Source organism: Haliaeetus albicilla, chromosome 16 (assembly GCF_947461875.1).
Source record: "Haliaeetus albicilla chromosome 16, bHalAlb1.1, whole genome shotgun sequence".
Classification (NCBI taxonomy): domain Eukaryota; kingdom Metazoa; phylum Chordata; class Aves; order Accipitriformes; family Accipitridae; genus Haliaeetus; species Haliaeetus albicilla.
The window spans coordinates 16,615,937-16,641,341 of record NC_091498.1 but is presented as its reverse complement, the minus strand read 5'-3'; the positions used below and the strand labels follow the sequence as shown (position 1 = coordinate 16,641,341).

Here is a 25,405-nt window from a genome sequence, read left to right as displayed (position 1 = left end):
CCTGTTTCCTCACACCTCCTTCCTAGCTCCAGATGGAACAAAGGTGGCAAAATATTCTTAGACTGAGTGTATGTCTGTGGTTGGCCACTGCTATGCTTTTATTCCGCAAGTGGCTCCTGGAAGAATTCACTCTAAATTAAAAGAACCAGCACCAATGTATATGTATGCATATTTATCTATCTGTCAATCTGTTGATCCTTCAATGGTTCAAGATATTCTGTAATTCCTTATCTAGTCTTGGCCACCAGCAGTGAAGTTCCTGGACCCTTCTGGATCTTACCTTCTATGGCCAGCTCTTGCACAAAGTGACTCCCTCATTTGCAAAGCTGCAGACTGTATTTACTTTCTTGGTATTGCAAGGATTTAAGTAGTTCAGATTTATGGCTGACTCTATGTTTATATACAATCTGACATAATGAAGCCTAGATCATCACGGAGGTCCTGCTGGGCTAACTGGGGACATGGAGACAGAACCCAAGTCTCCTTTTGAACTCAGAAGCAGGATTCTCATTGACCAGTACAGAAGCAAACTGATACATAGAAGAGAGAACTGCAATCTTTGGCTTCTTTTATTACCATTAAGATACATTAGCAGATCATATTAGAAACATCACCTTTAACATGCACGCTGCTGTCTGAAACCACTTAGAGGGAGGGAAGATGGAAACATCAGAAGCGTCCCTGCTGAGCAGAAGCCCCATTCTACCACCTGGTTTAACTGACCATTACAGAAGCCAAGGACAGTTGCATTTTGAGCCACAGAAAGAAAGACAAACTACACAGCCACAGCAATGCTGTTCTGCATGCTGGACCAGGCAGAGCTAGTTCCACTAATTACGTCTTGTGTTTTGACTTCTGCGAACTTTCTGTCACTGCGTCCAGGAGGCTTTTATCATCTTTTTCTTAAGGAACAAACAAACAAACAAACAAAAAAGGAGTGAGTGCCATAATTACTGCAATGAACCCTATGTTTTGAGTGCAAGTCTCACAAAGTTCTGGCTAAAAAGCTTTATAAAGCTTTCCACTGTATAAAGGAAAAAGCTGTCTGGTCACAGTTTTCATAGGAAGTGAACAGTTCAAATTTAGGGAGTTCTCATTTTCATTCTTATTTCCCCTTGTTCAGTTCCCCTTCACTGTTCCGAGTAATTCACTTTGGGTCTAACAGGCTTTGTGTTCTCTGCAACCTGCCACCTCCCAGCCTAAGGAAAATGATATTCACCCCTTCTGAGCTACAACAGCAGGAAAGATGCTGCTCTGTGTCACAGAGGTGGAGCAATGCTCTATTTGTTTTTGCAAATATTAAGAAAAAGGCTAAAACTGAAAACATGGCTAAGCAGAAGAATGCAAGTGTCCTTCCTTAAAGAAGAGAGACAGAAGAGCATACATGTATTGGGTTTGCATGGCAAGGTTTTGGTAGCAGGGGGAGCTACAGGGGTGGCTCCTGTGAGAAGCTGCTAGAAGCTTCCCCCATGTCCGACAGAGCCAATGCCAGCCAGCTCCAAGACGGACCTGCTGCTGGCCAAGGCCAAGCCCATCAGCGACAGTGGCAGCACTTCTGGGATAACATATTTAAGACAGGGAAAAAGTTGCTGCAGAACAGAAACTGCAGCTGGAGAGAGGAGTGAGAACATGTGAGAGAAACAACCCTGCAGGCACCCTTGCAAGGTCAGTGAAGAAGGAGGGGGAGGAGGTGCTCCAGGCGCTAGAGCAGAGATTCCCCTGCAGCCTGTGGGGAAGACCATGGGGGGGCAGGCTGTCCCCCTGCAGCCCAGGGAGGACACCACGCTGGAGCAGGGGGATGCCTGAAGGAGGCTGTGGCCCTGTGGGAAGCCCGTGCTGGAGCAGGCTCCTGGCAGGACCTGTGGCCCCAAGGAGAATGGAGCCCACGCTGGAGCAGGTTTTCTGGCAGGACTTGTGAGCCTGTGGAAGGGACCCACGCTGGAGCAGTCTGTGAAGCACAGCAGCCCATGGGAAGAACTCACATTGGAGAAGTTCATGGAGGACTGCCTCCCGTGGGAGGGACCCCATACTGGAGCAGGGGAAGAGGGTGAGGAGTCCTGCCCCTGAGGAGGAAGGAGTGGCTGAAACAACAGGCGATGAACTGACCGCAGCCCCCATTTCCCGTTCCCCCGTGCTGCTGGCAGGGAGGAGGTAGAAAATTTGGGAGTGGACTTGAGCCTGGGAAGGAGGGAGGGGTGGGGGGAAAGGTGTTTTAAGATTTAGTTTTTATTTCTCATTACCCTACTCTGATTTGATTGATAACAATTTAAACTAATGTCCCCAAGTCAAGTCTGTTTTGCCCATGATGGTAATTGGTGAGTGATCTCTCCCTGCCCTTATCTCGACCCACAAGCCTTTTGTTGTATTTTCTCTCCCTTGTCCAGCTGAGGAGGGGAGTGATAGAGCGACTTTGGTGGGCACCTGGCATCCAGCCACGGTCGACCCATCACAATACATGAAGAGGAGTGGAGACAGATATTTGAGAAAGAGGTTTAGCTCCCATGGAATCAGCATAGAAATCAGCAATTGAGACTCCTGCACAGCTATTTGAATCAGCAGATTTGCCATCCTTAAGATCACTCCTTACTCCCTTCCCTTTCAATAGCCTGTCACCAGGTAAGGACCATTGAAAGTCTCTAAAAAAGTCCCTAAAGAAATTCTTCCAAGTCCTGGTCTGAAGTAGCTCCCAGCCTAACAAAGAGTGCTTTCACACAAGGTATGATGTCCTCCAGTCTACAGCACCCGACCCCAGGCAGTAACTACCCCTCTTCCAGAACTAAAATCAGCAAGAATATAGTTCCTGTGATCTCAAATAAACCTGCAGTTAAGCTCAATTTGAAGTGAATTCCTTATCTCCTAAAGTCAGCTTTACAGTCTCTTATTCTGACTCCTGCTTCCCCACCTCACTCAGCTGCAAACAGCCCTAGCAGCAGAGAGACCCTCCCAAGAGACTGCCCAGGTCAAGGTAAGGAGGAGCCTCAGGAGGCCTCAGAAATAGGCACCCATTAAGGAATCTGAATATAAGTAAGCACCTCACTCACACAGTACTGCATGTAAACAGGCTGCTTTGAATAACTTTGAAGAGGTGTGTTCCTATTGTAACAGTCCTCACCTCAGCAAGCTCTGTGTGGGAAGGCAGGAGGTAAGTCCTACCCAGCAATCAGATCTCCGAGGGGATAGCAAGCTGTTCTTGTGCCCCTCAGGCCTGCCTGCCCTCCCCAAAACTAGGTGAGCAGTGCTGCCAGGGTTCCTCTAACGTCAGCCTGGCTGGCAGTGATGCCAGGCCAGGGAAAGCTCCCACTGATTTTAGGGACTAGGAAACTGTCCTCCAGCTGTGGCTTGAAACTGGCTTCAGGGAGGAGTGTATCAAGGAGCATGGGAAGTGGGAGACCCAGTAACACCAGCAATTCTTAAAAAATGGTAAAGAATTGCTTTCAGCCTTTTAGGCGGGCAGTGGCTGGCTACAGTGAGGAAGTGTTGCGTGTATCCTGCACGCAAAGACAGATGAGTTTGCTTGAAAATCAGAGCCGGAAACCCAGCGTGCACATCCTTTCCCTTCACTGACCCGCAGTGAGCTACTTCCACGTTAGCAGAGAGAACCGAACCCTGGGGGGGGCTCAGCAGTTGTCAGCCGGCTGTCCAGAAGCAATGATCACAGATAAAAATAACCTTAAAAGATCTTTCCAAATATAGTCCCTCATTATTGGTGCTGTATCAGTTTCATTTCAAGCTGTGCCTGGCAGTGTCTGTCTCTTGTTCCCTTTAAGAGAACACTAACATGTCCTGAGACACCAGGGCCTTTCTCTAGAAAGGGAGAATGGAGGAAACATACTTCAGTGTCTTAACAGACAAAAGGATGGAGAATTCTTGCTCTCAAATGTTTAACCTTGAAGGCTCCCTTGTTCATCAATCACAAGTGAGGCGAGCTTTCCAGGGGCTGATGAAAATCACAGGACACAGCTGTTTCAAGGTGCTGCTGTCCATATTGTAAGACCAAGCTCTTAAGTTTGGGCATGGTGACATGGGTGATGTGTGGATTGTGGGTTACTGTTACTAAAACCTCACCCCATACCCCTGGAAGCGTTCAGTCTTACAGGACCAATTTGAGCCAGCTGGAACCAAGCTGCGTGTTACAACCTGATTTAAAGCTTCACTGGGTGGGAGCTTCCAGCATGGAAAAAAACAGGGAAGGGAGAAGGGGATAGGAAATGTTTGATTTTCTTCCTTTTATTGTCTTGGAAATTTTTACTAGCTTTCATACAATGTTGGCAAAATCCTGCCATTTCATGAAGGAAGAGAACAGATTTACCCAGTGCAGTGTCTGTGGTATCTGCAAAAAAAGCACAAAGCTGTTGTCAGAATGCATCAGTTGACTGCTTGGAGGTGCCAAGTATGCCACAGGTGCAGGGCAAACCTGCTTAAGGACTGAGAAATGGCCATATTGGCTTTTGAGCCATCTAGGGAATTCATGAGAACTGCTAGCCAAAACATGCCATTTTAAGGGACCCAATACTGCTTTCAAGCAACTGAAGACAAATCTCCGTGACTTCAGAGGAAGACTTCAAAGTCAGAGTTAGGCTGTTTTTTTGATATGAAGGTAAGTTCTTATGATGTGGCCCTTGCAGCTCCAGCTGCAGTACCTACAGACTGAGGAATCTCTTCCTCTGTGAACAAGGATGAGAGCCAAACTGGCCCAGAGAAGTGTGATCCACAGTGCCAGTCCCTGTAAGAGCACTTGCCCTGGAAAATCGCAGGGTGTAAACTATACTTAGACATGAAATCTATGGCTACTCAACCTGGAGGGAATCACCCCCACAAATCACAGTGGCTGCAAATCTGACTTACCACAGGCAATCACCTTGCAGCTGCTGTCACCAGACAGATGCTACTTGTTGAGTTGAACCACAACTTAGACTTGGATGTGATGCAATATTGCCCTTGTACAGGGTCACTGTTGGGTGGGGGTTTCTGATGAAAGCACAGCTCATGGCATGGTTGTTGCCATGACTCATGCTGTTGTTCTACAGTGGGGTGATGAAATGGGAAGCACAGTCCTTCCTGGGATACTCATCTTGAAGTCAAAACACTCTGCTGAGGACAGAGTCGCTATGGGCTGCTTCACACTGCACTGTCTGTTGCACATGCAAACACAGAGCCAGTACCATTAACACAGAGAGTCTTCTGCATGAGTACAAATCCAAAGAGCTTGGGTATGGTATTTCATGACCTGGGCCTTCTTTCCCACCAGGGAAAACTCAGGGATACATTGCATTACTCTCAGCATCTGACCAGCATACCTATCTCAACATATAACCAAATACAAACTAAAAAGCAAGAGAGGAAGGAATCAGAAATCTCATTTTCCCATTAATCTGCTATGCAACTGTAAGCAAGCAATTAATTTCTTTGGTTTTTTTGGTCTGTAAATAAGGTGTCAGGTTTTTGCTCCATGGGGATACATTGATGCCTTCTCTCACTAATGCCATTAAATTGTAAAGTGCTTTTGGATATTCGGCTCCCAAGGCACTTTAGAAATGCATGATTAAATTACACTCAATTACAAACCAAAGCAGGTGATCTTGTAAAGGAAAGGATATTGCCCTGCTGATGTTGCTCTGAGGCATTAATAGCCTACAGAATGCTCTGGTGGAATCAAGGGGAACTGCACATGCAATTTAATTTCCAGTGTCCACTGCAAATCTTCCATTTTCAGCCTCTATTTAAAGACATTTCTTGAAGTCTTTATTATCTCCTTTTTCATTGGCATGGGGTCCCATCAGGTAAATCCCCTGGATCCTAAATGTAGCACTGTATGGCAAAATTCACTTGTGATACCTCATTCTCAGAAAACAGCTCCTCCTTATCCTTCAGAGTTTTTCTACTGTCTTTCAGGTTTGTGTAAATAAACCTTGTGACTTGCCATTTATAACGAAGAATAAGAAATCAGTTCACATCTGCTTGTGTCCTGCTGTCCTCCCTGAAGACAGGCAGGCTGTTATCAAGGGAAGGTTCAAGGGAATGCACTGCAAGGCACAACCAACCTTGCTTTCCTCCATTTAATACTCTCTTATACTCACCTATGTACACAGAATTTACTGAAGTTATTTCAGACTCTGTAAAATCCAGGCCTAGAATACCTCCATACAAGAACACGCCTACAGCCACGTAACTGGAAGTGCTCTTTCTCAGCTGCACGTGTAGCTGAAGTAACATACCTATGGTCTAGTTACATCGATCCAGGAAGGCTGATTGTTAAATACAAATACACAATTTGACACCTGATTACTCATCTTAGTGTACTACTTATTCTGTTATTTAATGTATTGCCCATTACTCTTAATGGGATTAGAAGACTTGTAGCAGCATGTAGATATGTTTCTGAAGAAATATATGCATAGTCTGGTAATATATGTTAATCCGTAGTTTGTTCTATTTTACTATACTGTTTATTACAACAGGCATAGGCCAAGCAAAAAAATTTACACTATTCAGAGTAACTGTGTTCTGCTTTGCCCCAGACTGGGCAGAAGGATCATTTACCATTTTGATGTGATGAGCTAGGGCATGTTCAGTTTTGTTTGGAGTACTGCTAATGAGACACCCTTATTACTGATTAGGCCTGAGCAGAGAGCAACTGAACAAAGGAGAAGGCATTTACCTGATGGGATGATCTCTGAGTGTTTAAATTAAAGTGCTTTTAGGGACTTCTTATAGCTTCTGGCCCAGAAAGACTGTCACACAGTCCCCTACATGTGACAGATTTTTTTGCTTTTCATTTAGGAAACAAATCCCAATCAGACTGGAAATATGCTAGAAGACAAATGACTTGTAATGCCAATCTTCTGTTATGTCAACACATGATAATATCACCCTCCCTGCACACAGATGGCCCCTACTGTCTTGAATTTTAATTTAAACAGGATCTCTATGAACTGCTATGTAATGTGCTACACGTACATGTAGTAAAAGGAAGCCCGGTCCTGAAGAGATTGCCAAAAAATGGATCGGATAGGACAGAAGGTATTTTTGTGTCTATTCCCCAGGTGGGGACCTGAGGTGCAGAATAGGTTAGTGGATATACCCAAGGCCACAGAGGGAGGCTGAGCTTAGTCTGCAGTCTTGTGTACAAGAGCACCCATCTTCCTCCAGTACTGTCATGAATTTTTACGCTTACCTCTGTCTTCGGAGATGTACCACTGCTCCTATGAATCCAGAGGGTCCGTGTCCCCAGTGTCACTGCAGGCACTGACTCAGAAGAAGTATTTCCTCCCTGGGAGCAGGCCTACGACAGTGTACTTACTGCTGTAGACCTTCTCTCTGCAGCTGTGAACCATGTGGTGGTACTGACATCACATTTCAGGACACCATAATCAGTCTGCTAGTCATCTTCTACATCTGAGCTACAATTTAGGGTCACAGTGTTTAGGACTTCTTCAAACAGCTGCAGATTAGTGGGTGGTCAAGGGAAATCTAAGAATTAATGAGCACATTTAAGTATTGGCTTCTTTGTAGGACCCTTCCTCTGTCCTTTTCTGGGGCAAAATTTTTTCACTTCAGCTCCTCCCTTCTAAAGTCCCTGTGTGTCTAGGAAAGTACTTCTTTCCTTGATTTCTTCTACCCTGAGCAACTTCAGGACCAATTTGCCCTGTGTGTGTAATTGCCTTCTGATGAAAAAATAAGGCTGTTAGTTTTAAAAAGCACTCTGAAGAGATGACAAGTACAAAATACACTGCAAAGATCCCTAAACCCCAGCAGATCATTATAGTAATAGGAGTCTAAGGAGCAAGCCAGCCTGCCTCCACTTGGCTGTCATAGACCCACTTGCAATGGAAATAGTGTCATGAGACCGCTGAGGGGACAGACAGTTGTGTTAGCGCTGTTATGGGGATTTGCCCAATCAAATAATGGCATGAAAAACAAGGCAGCATTTGGGGATGTCTGGAGCAATAATGGCTTCACCCTTTCCCTCCACACTGGACACAGTGAGCAAAGCCCCAGCAGTACCTTCCTTATCCCTCAGCTCTGAACCATGCTGCTTCCCTGCTTGGCTCAGCTAAACTGGCTCTGGCTCTGAGCTAGTGTGAAGGTGGGACTTGGGAAACACAGTGACAAGAGGTAGGAAAATCTTTTCTGACCAGGGAGTCTTTCTCCTCTTGAGTGTAAACACAACATTTTGGATCACTCCTGTGGCATTTTTTGGGTAAGAGGTGTGTATGATTTGGATCGTTTGTTTTTTTCAAGAAAAAAAACCAACCTTCCCAACTCTAGCACTGATGCAGAAATTGTGTGACATTTCTGTCAGCAGATGAATACCGCCTGTCAATACCCAGAGGTGGCTGGGATGCTCAAGTTTGCTCTATACTGTACCTGCAACTTGCATTTGAATGTCGTAAGGGGCTTCTCTGTAACTATTCTTGAGGATGATCTGGTACAGGTCAGAAACAAATCGCTTGGTGCTGTGGATAAGGACTGGGAATGGTTCTTGCCCTCCCTCTTGTTGATATGCCTTCCTTTTGCCACATCACTGGTGGTGGTGGTGAGCCCTGGCCAAGACAAACATGCAGCTATAAAGTTCTGCTTCCTGACTTGGGTGGCAACAGAAACAAACCACATCTTTGAGCACAGAAGGGATATCTGTGTCTACTACAGCCACTTGTACATGATCAGCCTGATAGAAAAATATTTCAAGGACAACAATCCTGGAGGTTTCTTCAAGCTGTAAAGGCAATGGCAGGCTTTGTCCCCAGCAAAGCGCCTAGAGCTGGCTTGGCTTGGGAGGTGCCACATAAACTTTATGCTACAGTTCATTAGTTTGATCATCTTGAAAGCTGAGGGACAACAGCTGGTGTGATACAGATAAACTCATGCAATTTAGACTGAGAGATATGTTCTCACACTGGGGCTGACTCTGCAAGGTACTGTAGAGCTTCAGCTCGTGCAGTAGCCTAGGTTTAAAAAAAAAGCACAGAAATTGCCCTTAGCTTCTACAGAAATGAGCTCAACATCCATGTTAATAGAAAGTGTAATATTCAGAAAGGACAGTGTTGGGACCTCAAGCGTTGTCTTTACAACCTGATCACTCCCCTAGGTCACTCACAGTTTAATCAAGAATGATTTCAGTTCAGTTAGCATGAACTGTAGTTGCATGCTTGAAAAATTCTGCTTCTCGTGATGAATCACAGAGGTTCCCCAATGTTTTATGGTTTGCTGAACACTGTGGCTTCAGCTGCAGAGGGCTGGATTGTGCAGCTGACAAACTTGCATGCACAGAAGTCCCTCTACCCTTACCACCACAGGGAGGCTTATAAAAAGACTAACCATAAAAATAGTGAGCAGTTATGCAGGACTTCATGAACCTAAAGCACTGCATGAATTTTCTCCAACAGTCAACTTCTTTTAAACTGAAGTGACAGCTTGTGATAAAGGCCAAAGGACAACTACAGCCTCCATAGCCCTGCAGCTGTATTTCATCAGATGCCCAAGAAAACTCTAATTGCAGGATTTCTCCTCTGACAGGACACAACACAGAATCTCACAGAGATGTATGAATGCATGGTGCTGTCCCCGCACAAACCACCGTGTGGCTCTTCAGCCTCACAGTCAGATCAAACCTATGTGAGGGATAAAAGAAAAAGAGCGAGAAATTAAAAAATTAAGAGTGAGAGATTGCACAGAAAAGTAAAGCCTTTCTTCAGTCTGTTGAGTCAGGCCTGGAGACTGGAAGAAGAAACGTTCAAACTGTTTCAGCAGAAGGCAGTTAGTGTAAGGGTTGCAATGTTGCCAGCTCTTTTCCTACTACCTGTACCACCAGAAGAGAAACATTAATGCCTCAGCAATAAACAGCTTAGTGAGGAGCACCTATTCAGGACAATTTCAGGTGAGGCAGGCAGAACAGGAACATTTACAAATAGTTCATGTAAAAAGTGAATGAGAACAAAGAAAAAGAAGAGGCAGCTTTAATGCCTCATTAGATGATTTTACTGTCCGCCTTCTGCCACAAGCAATTTTGTATAAAGTCTGGTTTTTATAGAACTTCTCATACTCTTCAGTACAGTACTGCATATTGCCATTCCACACCAGAGAATTTTGTCTGGAGCCTGCAGTCTCTCTGGGATTTTTTGGTGTTTCTCTATTTGGAGATGTGGTAACAAAGCTGTGCTACACGGATGGATTGTGTACTTCCAAAGCGGAAACTGAGAAGAGAAACAACCATTTTTTGTATCGGTCACCTGGATGTTGCCTTCTGAGACTTCCTCAGTCAAGCCTGAATGTCCTTCTACTCTGTAAGAATCAGCATTGTATACCATGACTCATGAATCATGCATCTTTTCTTGCTGGCATTACTGCTACTGAGGGCAGTCAGCACCATGCTTTGTTACCTGGGAGTATCTTAGACATAAAAAGTCTGAATTTCCTAATTAATAATTAAGCAATCGTAAGTCCTAAACAATAAAGATTTAAATACTTTGCTACCTCAAATAGTAAGCTATCTATGGATTTCATGGCAGGTTCATACCTTCATTCTCAAGACATAATTAGTGTCTTTGAAGCATGACCTCTGATAATATTATTTCAACTGCAGCATGCTGGCACCTGACTGTTCATCCCATTCAAACTGAGTGCCTGAAAGAATTATAAACCTGTCTCAGTACCACTGCATTTACAACAAATGGGCATTTCAAACATGATGGTTTACTTGCTGTAGTACCTATCCTCCTAACCCATATGCAGACTACAGCATCCATGACAGGAATCAGAGAATCTTCCAACAGTGACCTCTGTAATCACGTGAGATGTGATATGATAGGTCAGATGGTAGAAGAAACAACTGCCATTATACCTGACACACTCATTCAGGGGACAGCTCAGCAAGAAGGATGAGCAAGAAAATGATTTTAATTTGGCTCAGGGACTGCGCAGCTCGTGCTGCTCTCCATCTCCTCTCAGCACCTCTGAAAACTCAGCAAAAAGAAGCAGAGCTGTGATGCTAAATGTTCTTTTGTGCAAGATGAATTTGATAACCCTTTACAAAATGTGGTATATGTTAAAAACAAAAAAAAGTAACAGCTGATAGATGGGAGTTCTAGCTGGATGGATACTGCAAGTCTTACCTTCAGGTGGTATTGTTACAATTCCTTCCTGTAACTCCACTGCTTCTCCCATACCAGCTTCATTCACAGCTCGGGTTCAGAAGTAGCATTTGTCTCTCCTGCAAGCCTCCCACAGTGTAAGTGGTACTAGAGAAAGGGATCTTGGTGCATTTTGTCCATTTCTTGGCGTCCGCAGCTCACATCTGTAGTATGTATCCTGACAGCACATCTCCCTGGTCTGGCTCCTGCCAGGCTAAGGAAATGTTGGAATTGGAAAAATCCACCACCTTCAGCAGTGCTGGAGGCTCTGTGACAGCAGGAGAGCTGTGACACACTACTGTACCCGCAGGCATATGCTTGCATATGTGAATACAGACCTGTTCCTATTTCAAGATGCCAAACCTGCAAGGTTTTAGGGTAAAAGGAGCCTTAATAAACACAGTGCAAATTCTGTCCAACAAAACAATGCGGTTCCTAAGATGGCACATACATGTAGACCCTGTTCCAAGGTTGGCCATTTAAGAAAAATCCTCACAACATTTGACACGGAATCATCTGAAGGTGCTATCTGGACTGCTTGGATTAGTGAATTTGCTTACTGGTTGCAAGATCCTGTTAATGTTCTTCAAGTTTATTTGCCAAAGATTACAATACCCCTAATTAATAATAATTTTTGAAAATACAGATCTTACTTTTTGCACTTTAGTCCATCTTGCAGCAGTCTAGTTAGATCTTCATAGTATGTAAGAAGAGCAAAAGATGGAATATTAAAAAATATTCGTATGTTTTTAATCAAATGAATAGGGAGTTGTGTATCCAAATCCACATTCTGCTCTGAAAGTCTCAGCTAAAATGCAATGATCCTCCCCCTCTGCCCCAAACCAAAAAAGTCAACCAGTGCAGCATGCCATGACAAACTTGATGCTATTGGCTTTTATACAGAACACTCACATGAGCACACAGGGTCATAAGGAATATGGTGCATATGGACAGTACATATTCTCCTAGGCCTAATGTGAAATAATGCAAATCTTCAAACAGGAGAAGAATCATAGCTTCAGGCTTTAAATTGGTTTTGTGTCGTCTTCTGATGTAAAGGAACCTGAATGCTTTCCCATCAGAGTAACTATTTAACCTCAAGTCTCTCATCTACTACATAGAATTCTCTCTCATTTTTCAGCTATACTGGCTTCCACACTTGGCCAGGTTTTTTTCCTAAATTATGTGCAGCTACTAAGGCCCACTCCTGTATCTATTACAAGATTCCATCAATAGTTTAAGCTATTTATTGATGGCCTCTGACAGCCTTTTGTTTTTAAAATGCTTTAGTTATATGGTCATATAGAGTAAGAATTCTCTATAATTGGCACAAAATAAAAATCTGCCCATTTCAGCATTTCTGAGGCTACTGTAATCCTTTGGAGTTTGTCTGTGATTTTGATCAGTCCAGAATTAAGCACAGATTCGTTACAACTAAAAATCCAGTATTAAAAAAAAAGAATGTAAGCAACTTCCATGAATTCTGCAAGAGCTTTCTCTTCTTTTAAAAGGGTTGATGGGGGACTGATGAAAGGAGCATAGTAACATGTATGAGAAATGATTTTCTTTGTCATACATTAGGGCCTTTGGCAACCTATATATGAATATTAAGTACTAAAGGTATCTGCACCTCAGAGCACCTTTATCATGTTGATCTCTGCTGTTTGCATATACTCAATTCCCCCCAGGTGGGAATCTTTTACTTATCTTAATAGTTACACATTTTAAGTGAATAAATAGTATCACACTTTCAGGCACTTATAATATAATTACAGTTATAGCCAACAGTATTAAGACCTTTCTTAATCTTTAGTTAAGCTGTAAAAACAATGCAGTCCATTACATTGAGCCAGGCTGGAATTGCCACATTCCCTCAGACTTCAGTCATAAATGCATAGATCTGGTCATCGCATACATGTTTAGGAAACCTAGACATTAAACAGTGGAAGAAGCACACTGATGGGATCCTTTGCAACAAGAGGTTGAGGGCATGATGAGAAATCCAGGGCCTGTACAGTTCACAGCTATCATACGGAACTCATTCTGTATCCTCCAGAAAACCATCCACTTTGACTCTGGTACCTAGAGACATGCAAGCTGCAGTTACACAACTCTCTAATCACCAACAAAATTGTTCCCACGTGGTCACTAATTTTTTTTTTTTTTAATTGCTTTTGGACTGAGATAAACCAAGAAGAAATTTCAGCTCACAGACTGCTGGAGAATAATATAAATTTTAGGGGTTCAAGGAGCCCCTTAACTAGGTCTAACATTTACTTCTCCAGGGGTCTGCTCCATTTTCATATCTCTCTCTCCCTAGGAGGAGATGGAATTTTGATGCATATAATAAGAGGAAAAATGCGTAATTTTCTTTCCACTAGATCACAGTCTATAGCTTGGTATAATCATACATGCTGGGAAAAAATATCTTCATGTCTTGCTCCACTGACTTCAGTGGGATTTCCCATGATGTAACGAACTCAATAGTGAGTGGCCAAGCCTTCCACAATCTAGCTTTCAAGCAAGGTTAAATCTCCATTCAATTTTGAAAAAAACCCTCAAGAATTGAATAATTTGCTTTAAAAAGTGTTTCCATTATTTACCATTAGTAATGTTGGTGCCTCAAGGAGGATATTTTTGGATAGTGTGATTGATTGTAACTTAATTAACATGAAAGTCCAACATTTTGAATGAGACAGAGGAAAGAATCCAAGAAAGAACCAAAATATTAACAGACAAGGAAAAGCAAAAGTCTCGTTAGTCAGATGCTGCTGCTGCTAGGAACACTCCCATGTGTTATACAAGCTGTGCTAAGCATGGATCATATGGTTCCTATCTGATGGATACAACAAAATCAGTCACTTGTTTAATTCAGTTCTGGTCCAAGTCAGGGAAAACCAGTCAAATTTAGGTAGGGATAAATGTAAAACATAGATCCTTGAAACTAGGCACCCAAATCCATTAGGTGTGACTTTCAGAGGTGCTGAGTGTTCTGCCCTCTCATTATTGCTTGTGCTTATCAAGCCATTTCTATTTGAGGGCTGAAAATCTCACTTTGAACAGCATATGTCAAAATGTGTATCTCGCTAGATGTCATGACGAAATTTTCCTTGATTAATCAATATTCTGCTTTGCATTCAAAGCTTATCTAACTTTCCTTCTGCCTACATAAAACAGATAATAATCTTGGTATGACGTTGGACTGGCTCCTTGATGACTGGGACACAAAGATTGCTGCCCTTCTTCCTTTTTTCTATGACTTAACCTTGCACTGTGGAGCCTCCATCCTGGGCTGGGGAATTCCAGGTGATGGTGACAGCTTCTTTCCTGACATCTACAACTTGAGGCTGACACACCTGTCTCAGAGGCTCTACACAGAAGAAAATCAAATTAGCACAGTACAATCAGAATTCATTGACTCCAGATTGTGTGTATGTGTTATGTGTTTGCGTATAAATATATATGTAGGTATGTATGGCAAGAAGTCAAGGAAGGTAACTTGTATGTTTAGGTTTATTCATGGCCACAATCTTTTTCTAAAGCTTTCTTTGCCATCTACTTCCCTTTGTCATTTCAAATGTTGAAACATTTCAATTTTTTGCACTTATTCAAAAAATGAGCTCTTTCTGCGATGAATTACAGAGTGGCTCATAAATGCCTTCCCTAAGCCATAGGAAGTCTGGACAAAAATGCAAAGTTTTAGATGAAAAATGATATATATTACTTCAAGCTAGTAATTTTCTTTCTGAAATGTCTCAATAGGCCAGACTTGCTATTTGCACTGTATCTTCTGTGATACACTCTGGTCTTGGGAAAAGGGGACTGGAAATCCCCTTTCATTGGGGGTCCCAGTCCATAATGGAAAAACGGGAACAAGAGGTACCCAAACTATAACTCCCAGAAGATAGTTCAGCAGTGTTTTCTATCCAAGTTAGTTTTTGGTTGACATATTTTCTTTTTTGCCCACAAACCAAAATGTTTTTAAGCATTCCCTTTTAAATTATCTTCTCTCCTCCCCCTTGATATTTTCCAGAGAACGCCACGTTTCATTTCTGCTGTATCCCACTAAGCTTACATAACTGACACTAGAACAGCGTGTCAGTCAGTCCTCTCGTGTGGCCAGTCCATGTCAAAGGGTTTCTGAGTCCACAAACACTTGCAATGAAAGGACCTAGGTATTTGTCTGATCCTGGTTATCGGCCTAAGCACAAAACAGCTTCTAAGCTCTGTCCTTGGAATTTGTCCCCTGAAGCACAGAGGACAGTGTTCTTTTGGGGAATGGCAAGGAGGAAGAGGACAGAACCGATGGGAAGAGGGACTGTGAAACCACATTAAAACCAGCTGGCTAATAGGTTCTCCACCAAAAATTTCTTCTGTTTCCAGGGGCTTGATGAGGCCCTCAGAGTTGATGGCACGTATTCTGAATCAGTAGGCTTTCCCTTCCTCCACCTTCTCGATAGCAAATGGGGTGTAGTTGCTCTCCACCGCCCCTACTTTGACCCACAATTTTTTCTCCAGCCACCCTCCTCTCTATGACGAAGTGAGTCACCTGCTTTCCTACATTGCCTTTGGGTGCTTTCCATCTCATTTTACATTTTCCCCATACGTTGCAGGAACTTTGCTTTCCCCTGTAGGGGTTTCGGTTTGCCTGCAGTGTAAGCAGCTGACCAGACTGACATGGAGGGCTATATTTAGAGGGTCGTATCCTCTCATGGTGTAAGTCAGTGTAGATTACAGCAAAACTAAACTGACTTGAATTGATAAATCAGAGTCTGTCCCACTGCAAGAGTTTTAAAGAGAAAGTCTGAATTACAGTGTCTGTGACCAAACATATCTACCAGTGATTGTCCTGGTATAAAATGATTGATTTAGGACCTACTAACAAAGTTGAGGTAAGGATTGTCAGAAGCTGAGCCACAGTGACTTTTCAGATTCAGCATAATAGCTCCACTGTCTTCTCTCACACAGGTTTTGATTGTGAGTAACGCAGTCACTGGCTTTCTCCATCACTACTTTCTCTTCCTTTGCCACTTCAATATCATCTTTGAACCATGTGACTTTGGGCATTGGCTTTGCCTTGGAAGGCACCTTGATGCTTGCTGATGCTTAGTCTTCACAGTAATGCTCTTTGCAGCAAAAATCTCGAGGACAGTTTCTTCAATAACAGGACAATCTAGAAAGAACAGAAGATATTTGAAAGCTGCAGCTGCAAATATAGCTTGACATCTTTCCTGTGTCTGCGAGTTCCCAGAAAAGGTGGTCCAAAGCTGGGCACTTCATATACTCCTTCATGTTTTTACTGTAAGAATTCTGTATTTTGTGAACATCTTCAGGGACACTCAAAATCTTCAGTGTGTTTTGATTCAGTTAATTTAGTTGTGTTTCTTGTACAGGGAGCTGGCTGCCCTCCTTTAGTTGTTCAGCTCAGCAGAAAAAGAGGGACCTCTGGGAAACAGCAAGTCCCAAATCTCCTCACTTCCCTAGGGCCTGGAGATGTGATTCCATGCAGTTTCTCAGTTTTGCAAGGCACAAGAAGAAGCCCTTTGTGCTGTTCTTCCCTAAGGTAACACTGGGATATATATCTATGATCATGATAAAGACAGTAGAATCAAAGTTAGGTACTGCTTGTACAGAAGATGCTCCCTGATTTATTACAGAGTAATACAGGAAAATGATAAAGATGTCCTGCACAAAATAATGAAAAATAATCAGGTTCCTAAACATATTTGGTATTTTTCCTTTTATTTTTGTCACACAACGGGTATGTTTAGCAATTACAATCTTCTGCTGAAAGTCATAAAAAGGCATTAAAAAATATTTTTTAATGCAGGAAAATCAATCCTCCCTATACCAAAGCTTTGCTGTGGATGGGTTTTTACCACAGCACAGGTATGATAAATATTCAGCGTTGCAGACACAGCATCCTCACTGCTGCCTTTGTCCCACTGCCTGGGCAGCAGTATGTATCCGTATCCGCCTTGCTTTGGTTCAGCAGACAGCAAAAGGCTGATTTCCAGGCTGCAGACGAGTCTGAAAGTCCACCTGGCGCCATCTGGCTGCCAAGGGCTGAGTAATACACATATTTATATATTTCTATATATAATTTCAGAAAAAAGGTGTTTTTCTTGTTGCTGATGACAACAATGTTTGAAGTAAAGGCTCAGGCCCAAATTCTTGATCACTGATTTATAAACACAGAAACATATGCTTAGTCACTTAAAATCAACCAGTACAACTTGTTCAATTTTCTCTCCTTGGGGAACAAAGCAGCAGAAAGAAGAGGTTTTGCTCATGTGCATAGATAAGTCTGTAAAATGGTACAGGCCCAGGTAAGGAGACCTGGTGAAGCACTGATTCTGCAATTGTTTGTGTACGCCTGGTAAAGAGCAGTAAGGAGATGGGGTGGCTACCTCCAGTGGCAACTGTTGCTCCGCTCTCTGCCCCCTTGGCTCTGAACGTCTACCTCCCTTCACGCTCCTCTCCCATTCTGTCAGTGATGAGTTTGTGGATGGCTCCCTGCTTCACTATCCAGATCCTTTTCATGTCCATAATCTGACAAGAAGACTGAGGCAGGAAACAACCCACATTGCAACAAACACCATCTCCAACCCTGTCCCTGAATTCTGATCTGAGTTTCCTACTCTAAGATAACTATGTGGTCAGGATTTCTAGCTCCTACTCTGGTAAAATGGTCTGTGATCTATGGACAAAACGAATTCAGTGTTACATGGACAGAGTGATTCTGCGCATCTGCCTAGATGAGCCACATGGCATGTAACGAAGGGTGTGTATTAGCATGCAAAGGGTACATTTACTGATTACTCTGAAAATTAGAGACTGGGAGACAGAGAAGGGTGGGTGGTGAGAAGCCAACCTTGTGGGAAAGAAAGCAAGTCTACAGGCTGAGAAAATGGGTTAGCAAATGTGAAAGCATCTTTACAGCAGACTGGGGAGGAAAATTTTTAAAAAGCCAAGATCCAAAGCCAAAACTTAGTAAGACTGAGACTGTAGTAGACTGGGAAAGATTAGATCTGTTCTTATGTGATCTGTCCATCTGTTTGTCCTTAGTCAGAAGTCCTTTATTAACACCAAGACATGTCCCGCAGCAGCTATTTGGATAAAGCTTCCCACTAGGGTTTTGCAGCCTTTCATTACACTGACGATACCATGGGCATTTTACCTATTTGCCATCCTTGAGCCATATTCCTTCCACCTTTGCATTATTCAGGACAACAAAGAGCTCAGCAGGATCCCTGATTAGAGCATGAACATCACACATGTACTCTTCATGGTTGCAAATGTGTCCGGAAGAAAATCCCAGTGGAAGCACGTGAACAGAAAAACTGTGCAGAATGACTGTCAACTGAGCTCTTCAAACACCAAGGAGGTATTTAACGGCAGGGAGACCTCCTAACAAAATGGACAGACCCTCAGGATGAGAGTGGTTTAGTAAATTGGACATCCTGGGGAAAAAGGGGGACGGAGAAAGGCTGTTCCTAAGTAGTTTTTCCCCTTCTTTATGCATGTTCACTGGAGGGAATGCAGTTTAGGAACCCAAAAGCTGAAGCAGAAAACAGCCTCTTGGCACTGCTCCAGACCCTTAGCTGGTCCAGAGGAGCTGTCAAACGAGCCGAACATTTCCTCTACTGCTTACGTAGTATTTGTATCTCAACCTGAACTCCACGTGGGGAAAGACAGTTCTATAACTGAGGCACCAAACTGCAATTCTAGTGTGCACAGGGGTCAGAGGCAACTCAGCCACGGCTTTCCAGGTTACCTGTGCCGCAGAAGTGGTTTCTGTCCCAGGGCAGTGGTCAGAGAAAGCCCCCGCCCCACACTGTCCCTTCAGGCCACCCTGGCCATGGCCCATGGAGGACACTCACATACCAGACCTGGTGCCCATCCTCCAGGAGCCGGGGCTTCCCTGCCCACCACCAGCCACACTCAACCCTGGCCACAGAATCCGTGCCAAGCTGCACAGCTGGAAAGCCCAGTGCTGGGGATAACATTGGGAAACTGCTCTCTTCTGGCCTGTTTTGGGAAAACAAAATGAGAAATACATGGCCAAAATGCAACTAATGGAGTGACTTCCACCCAAGTCTGTATACCAGGACAGGGTTTGCAGGGCATCATCTGACACAGAAAACGCAGGACTATTAGGAAGAGACCAGCCACACAGAGACATCTGTCAGGGGTGGGCACCAGGGCAGATCAACCTTCCATGTGAGAAAATCTGCCTGATCTCACAGCTGAGCTTCTTTTGGCCCTGAAGTTTCCTTCATACCTTCCTACCAACTGAATATTCAGTTGTTCCTGAACCTGTGAAGGATACACTAGTATAATTTTACCCTCCTTCCATGCAGTTCATTTTAAAATCATCTTAAAATGCTGCACTATTCATGGAAGGCACCTGGCCATAGCTCAAAGCTGGTCCACATCTAACAGAAGTCATCTCAAATACTAACAGCCACTAAAATCTACACCCTACCTTTGAAATTCTTCTCCAGGCTGAGAGCACAAAGCTAAGCTTTCCAACTTTTCTTCCTGCTCTTAACAGCCTTGTGTCTTTCTGTAAAGATCATAGACTTAAGCATCAATAGTTTACAGCATCAATAATGCTACTGCAAAATTAATTCCCCAAACAAATGGGATATTAAATATTTACCAGCCTCACGTTGTGCTGCTGGTCCTCAGCAGACTGCAGTCAAACGTCCCATGGGTGGCTTTAAAGAATCAGGATAAGAATTCATTAGGACAACCCTGATTAAAATAAAAACCAGCACACTTTACTACGCTGGTTTAGGTGACGTGCAATGGAAGATTTAATGCTTTATGCTTCTATTGCTTTATACAGCAAAGGGAAGTCCTTAATTATTACCTTCATGCTACCAAGAAGGGGCACAGACTAATGGCTTATTCCATGTTAAACAATAAATAGACTGCAGAGCAGTGTTATTTCACATCAGTTTCCTAAGCTGTTATAGCAAAGTAGCACTGTTCCTTTGCAGAGTTTATGGAAAAACAGTGTAAAGACTGCTATTCCTCCTCCTCTTCCTCTCTCGAGCCATTCAAACTTACCTTCCACAGTTACGCTGGCACTGCTGTACTGCTTATTAGGGTCACTGTCTTGCGTAGCCTACCATTGCTGTGCAACCTCCTGAGTCACTCAGCAGCATTAATGATAAGCTCTGCTTTCTTCCCTTCGTGCTTCATGGTGTACTTCGGAGACGTCTCAATCACTCGTCCATTCTTCATCGCCTTCAAGGTGACATCTTCAAAAGTCAGCACAAACTCCAGGCAGGCTTGTCCCTTCTTTTTCACTTGGGTGTGAATTGCTGAATTGGAACCCCTGGGAAAGGGGAAGGGGTTGGCAAGAAAAAATGGCACATACCAACAAGCTCCTTATGAATCAAAACAAGTGGCTTTGCCTTTGCAGGATATAACATGGGCTCCTGTGCAGGAGAGATTCCAGGCTTGGAACTTTACTTCCAGTGTGGAAAGGACATCTTGATGCTCCTCTGCTTGCTCATCCTCAGACTAGCTTTATGAGACTGCAGCTCCCAGTTTTCTCAGCCCAAGCTCTGGGGTTTTATGTTGTAGCTTTATGGATTTTGCAGCTCAAAACCTATCTTGCATTTGATCCACCCACTGCCCAGATGCTTACTTTGCATTACTTATGATAAATGAAGAGCAGAGTGTTCTGCACTAGATCTCCAGTCTCAATACTGAGTTCTTTAAAGTCACTGGACTGAACATCCTTACTTTTCACAGTCTGGGCCAATCCATCATCAGATGTGACAATTTCGTACTTATCGTCCCACTTCAACTCTTTCCCATTGAACTTCTAGGTGAAGTTTTGGACTTTCTTTGGCAGAGGGATTTCAAACACTGCTGTCTGTCTTTCAGTCACTTTCAGTGGTTTCAGTTCTGTCAGGAGTTAGGGCCCCACCTGTTAAAATACCAGAAAGACAATCATTCATTCTGTTATTTTCAGTTTCTGATCTCTGATTTCTTACACTAAATAGCAAGATGTCAGTGAAGTAATTTTGATTTCTTTCTTGAGTGGTAGCAGAAAGATCAATTCATTTCTTCAACTTCAGTGGAAATTATGCTAAATATAGTTCATAATATTCAGTAAAAGTTGTGCGTAATCCTACAAAGCTGATTACCAACAGACACACTGCTTTTCTGTTCAGCTCTTCTGTCTTCGCTCTACTTTTTTTTCCTCTCCTTTACTGCAGGTCATTGTAAAGTAAATGGTTTCAGGCAACTGCAGATGACATCTACAAGCACACCTGGAACCATATGGCAAGCTGAAGGAGGACTGACATCTTCCTGCATTACGTGTCAAGAGTGCTGCAGTTCCTGGCACAGGATCACTATTTGGCTTAAGTAAGGTAATCTAAATCTACCACACTACCAAAGAGCCTGTGTCCAAGCCCTGCTAAGGGCTTTATCAAAAAGATAAGTATTATACTTAAAAAATGGTACTTATGGCAAAGCTTAAGAGATGGTCCTACTGCAATAAAAGATAAGGCAGCTGAACAGCATCACTTTTACTTAGCACTGATTTAAAGCAAGTTTGATGTATATAATGTGGCTGGTTTTCTTTCAAACAGCAGGCACACATTTGGCTGGTTGTAGGAAGCACACGCAGATGAAAAAATATAGTTCTCATTATGCCCAGGCCCATCCACTCACTCCCAAGTCCTGTAACAATGTTTGAGCAAAGTTCACTTCCACAAAAAGGACAGTGCCAAGGTGCATTTTATCATTCCCATCTTTTCCACTAAAACTGGTCCAAATTCAGACTCACACCCCTGCCACACTGATGTCAGTGGAGAATTTGGTTTATTATGTGTAATAACTAGGCTTCAAACTGAAATCTGCTATCTCATGAAAGGTGTTTTCACATGGGTGCTCTGGTAATTGGGGGTTGGTTTATGACTTGTACAATGTTAGATTTCTGTTTGAGCCTAAAAAGACCAATGAATCATGAATGTTGCAAAGACATATAAGAAAAGAAAGTAGGTCACAGTTTGGCCCACCAATTTTGACCCTCATATGTTTGTCTCCAGATGTTGATATTGTACACAGAACCTTATGTATCTGAGAACAAAGATTACCTATCACTCTCAGCGTAACAGGTTTCTTGTCAGCCACAAGAGGACTGTAGGTGCCTAGGTCTTCCCCATTCACAGTGGTGATGCACAGCATATATTTCATACCCATATGCGTCGTATCGTTTTTTCTCAAGGAATACAGGGAACACAAAGGCTCTTCCCTGTAATAAGCACAGTGCTTTCACCTTTGGAAACACATGGAGATAGAGGGCAAAACACACAATGCTCAGTTTAAAGTCAGCAGGGGGTAGATTCTTTCATCCTGCTTCACCCCACTCTACTTGCAGCAAATCTGCCCTGCAAAGACTCTTCATTTTGTCTAACTTCAAAATTCTTCCAAGCTTAGTTGTTAGTAACTGGTCTAGTCACTAGTCAAGCCAGACCTCTAGAGCTTACCTTTACTCATCATCAAGGATACCATGTAGATGGCATCAGTGTGGGTGTTGGACACTACACACTAGTAGTTATCTGTATCATCTCAGGAGAAGCACTCAGATTGGAAAGAAAGAAAAACAGAGAGAAAGCAATAAGCAAAAGCTCCACATTGGTTCAGGTGGTAGGGAGCAGATATGGCAAACATATTAGTGAATTCCTCTTTTTATTTGTGTTTAAATCAGTATTTTTTGAAACACTAACAGAATTGACCTGTTGAAAACCCAGAATCTCTGAGGGCAGAATTTTGAGGCCAAATCCAATGCTCCCTCCTCCCTAAAGATCCCTCACAGCCTTCCCAAAGCCCCAGAAATAGACAGAAGTCTTCCCATTGACGGTGATGTATTTTGGATCAGGTCCATTCTTGGCCTAAGGCAGCAAAATGAAGCCACATTTCTTCTCAGAGACATCCTTTTGTTCCAGTGCTCCACACTAGAAGTGAGTATCACCCCCGAACTGCATAAGCAATACAGAGATCAGAGGACAGTAAATGAAAGCTGTTGGACTTAAGACTCTGGCGTACTGTAGGAAAAGAAAAAGAGTTTGACCTGCCCTGGCTGGCAGACTTGTAAACAAAGGACTGCCTGAGAGAAGAGGTGAATTAGAGTGGACTAAGAATTAAGGAAAGAGGAGAGAAAGGGACAGAGCAAGGGAAGCAAGGAAAAGAACAAAAGGGCAGCCATGGGACATCACAAATTAAACAGGGCTGAACTGGAATGTGTCCTGAATAATACTATGAATTATTAAGATTTAGCATTGGTTTTGCCTGAATGACACACAAGAGGAATTAGGGCCTCACTATGCTAAATATGAAACTAAGTAACAAAAATAACGGTTCCTGCCCTGATGCTCTTTTCATGTTGATCAGAAACATTGCCCTATAAACACACAGCAGTATTTGAAAGTAGCGCTATTGCAGTAGGCCAACTGCAAATGGGGACATTTTTATTGCTGCTGAGGAATACTATAGTGCTTAAATCTTTCTTTTTTACAGTTTTTATTGTGAGAATAAAAAAATAATGAGCTAATGGCAAGAAAAAAAGGTGTGTTACCTTAGCATATACTTCTTAAAAATACTGTCAAAAACATTCTGGATCCTTCTTCTATTGGTACCCACTCTCTCTTTTTCATGTTACATTCGGCCTTGGTTTACTTTAACTCAGAATATTACTTTGTCTCCTAAAATTCAAGAAGAAACATTGGAATTAATGAATGAATGAGTGAAATGGAACAGGGGCCTGTTACCTACTTTCTCTCTTTGAGTTTATTTTAAATGCATGGTTTCTTTTTCTGTCTGTTTTTTTGGAGGAGATTACATTAACCTTGCTTTATTTTATTTATTGTACTTATTACAACTTTACATCCATCACAGATACCACTCCGGGAATGAAATTTGTTCATTAGCAGTGCTCTGCACACTGACAGGAATGATTTGTGATTTTTTGTGACATATAATAAAGACTCACATGATCTTCCTGTCACTTTAGACAGTCACAGATCTGTCATATGGGAGAGATTATACATGATGGAGAGGCTTATTTACTTATGCATTAAAGGTCACATTCTTCCAGCCCCAGCCAAATCATTCGATCATGAGTTTTGCATAAACAAGAACTGCTGTATTTATATCAATAAGGACAAGTTTCCATCAGCTAAAATGAACAGCAGCTTTCCCCCCCATTTTGACTGATCCATGACAAATCTCTAAAAACAGTGAGGATGTATATAGGTAACTGCAGTTTGCACCCGGTTTTGTTTACCACTCTTCAGTGGTAAACAAAAGTGGTTTGTAGAAGATGATGGACCGTATTTCCTTGCATGAGGTGGGTGAATATACCTAAGAGCACCTGAAAATGCAGTCAGTTGTTGGCATGTACTAGGTAAAGAACTGTCTTTCACCAGAAATTGTTGTTACTCACCCTTGGATGTTGTCAGTGGACAATGTTTTTCCACAGTTTCAGGAAAGCTTTCTTCAGCAAGGATCTCAAAGGAGCGTGTCACCATGCTAAAAGACTCCAATAAGGCAGAAGTGTTCCTAGAAACAGCTTCTTTGGTTGGGGAAAAAATATGTTAATCAAGCAGAACAGAGAGGTACTGTTTGAAGGATTTATTTACTGGGAGTAGGAAAGGGTGGATGCAACAAGAAGGCCTGAAATGTGAAGTTACACAAAGAATTGCCCCAGTCAGTTAAGACTCTTGGGAGAGAAAGGTTTGTGCAGCAGGAAGAGTACTAGCTGTCCATAGGAGACTGCTGATCAATTCCTTGCTTCTTTCCAGTCTTTCCGTAGGATTTTGGGCAAGTAATTTGCTCTCTCTGTACTTGTCTTGTCATCTACACAATGGGAAAACTGGCCTGCCTTGCTGCACAAGGGTGCTGCAAGGTGCTTTGATGTTAGAAGTCATTCAAGAAAGGTATCAAAACTGGATGTATCAAAAGGCCCATGAGGACTTACTGTGTTCTGCACAGGCTGTACTAAGCTCCTGAGTGCTGCTCATGCCCTATGTCTAGACAAATGCCCATAGTTTAAGAGAAATCCTTCTCCTTTAAACTGTTCATTTCAGGAGGCTCCAAAGAGTTGCATTTTTCTATCAGAATGAAGCCATTTAGTATGTTTTTATAAGAACTAGTTCTTCAGTTCAGGTAAAACTATTTATTTTTTTTCCCCAGCCAGACTGACCAGTAAGGAGCTCGTGCTGAATACTCATTTCTAAAAGCTCCAT

At 42.8% G+C, this 25,405-nt stretch overlaps 1 protein-coding gene across 1 annotated transcript; it reads right to left on the bottom strand.

Annotated features, from left to right (window-relative positions):
- Positions 1-548: 548 nt before the first annotated feature.
- IGSF22 (immunoglobulin superfamily member 22) lies at positions 549-25,405 on the bottom strand. The gene is given in 26 exon segments (XM_069804038.1): positions 549-902; positions 4,310-4,330; positions 4,881-4,928; positions 4,931-5,071; positions 7,175-7,310; positions 7,313-7,470; positions 8,368-8,468; positions 8,470-8,543; positions 9,527-9,611; positions 11,030-11,197; positions 11,199-11,397; positions 13,087-13,106; positions 13,108-13,170; positions 13,172-13,211; positions 14,326-14,499; positions 16,009-16,118; positions 16,120-16,231; positions 16,234-16,302; positions 17,540-17,766; positions 19,017-19,160; positions 20,296-20,530; positions 20,682-20,710; positions 20,804-21,056; positions 22,649-22,729; positions 24,604-24,732; positions 25,363-25,405. Coding segments are annotated over 26 exon segments (2,928 nt in total). The 3' UTR covers positions 549-834.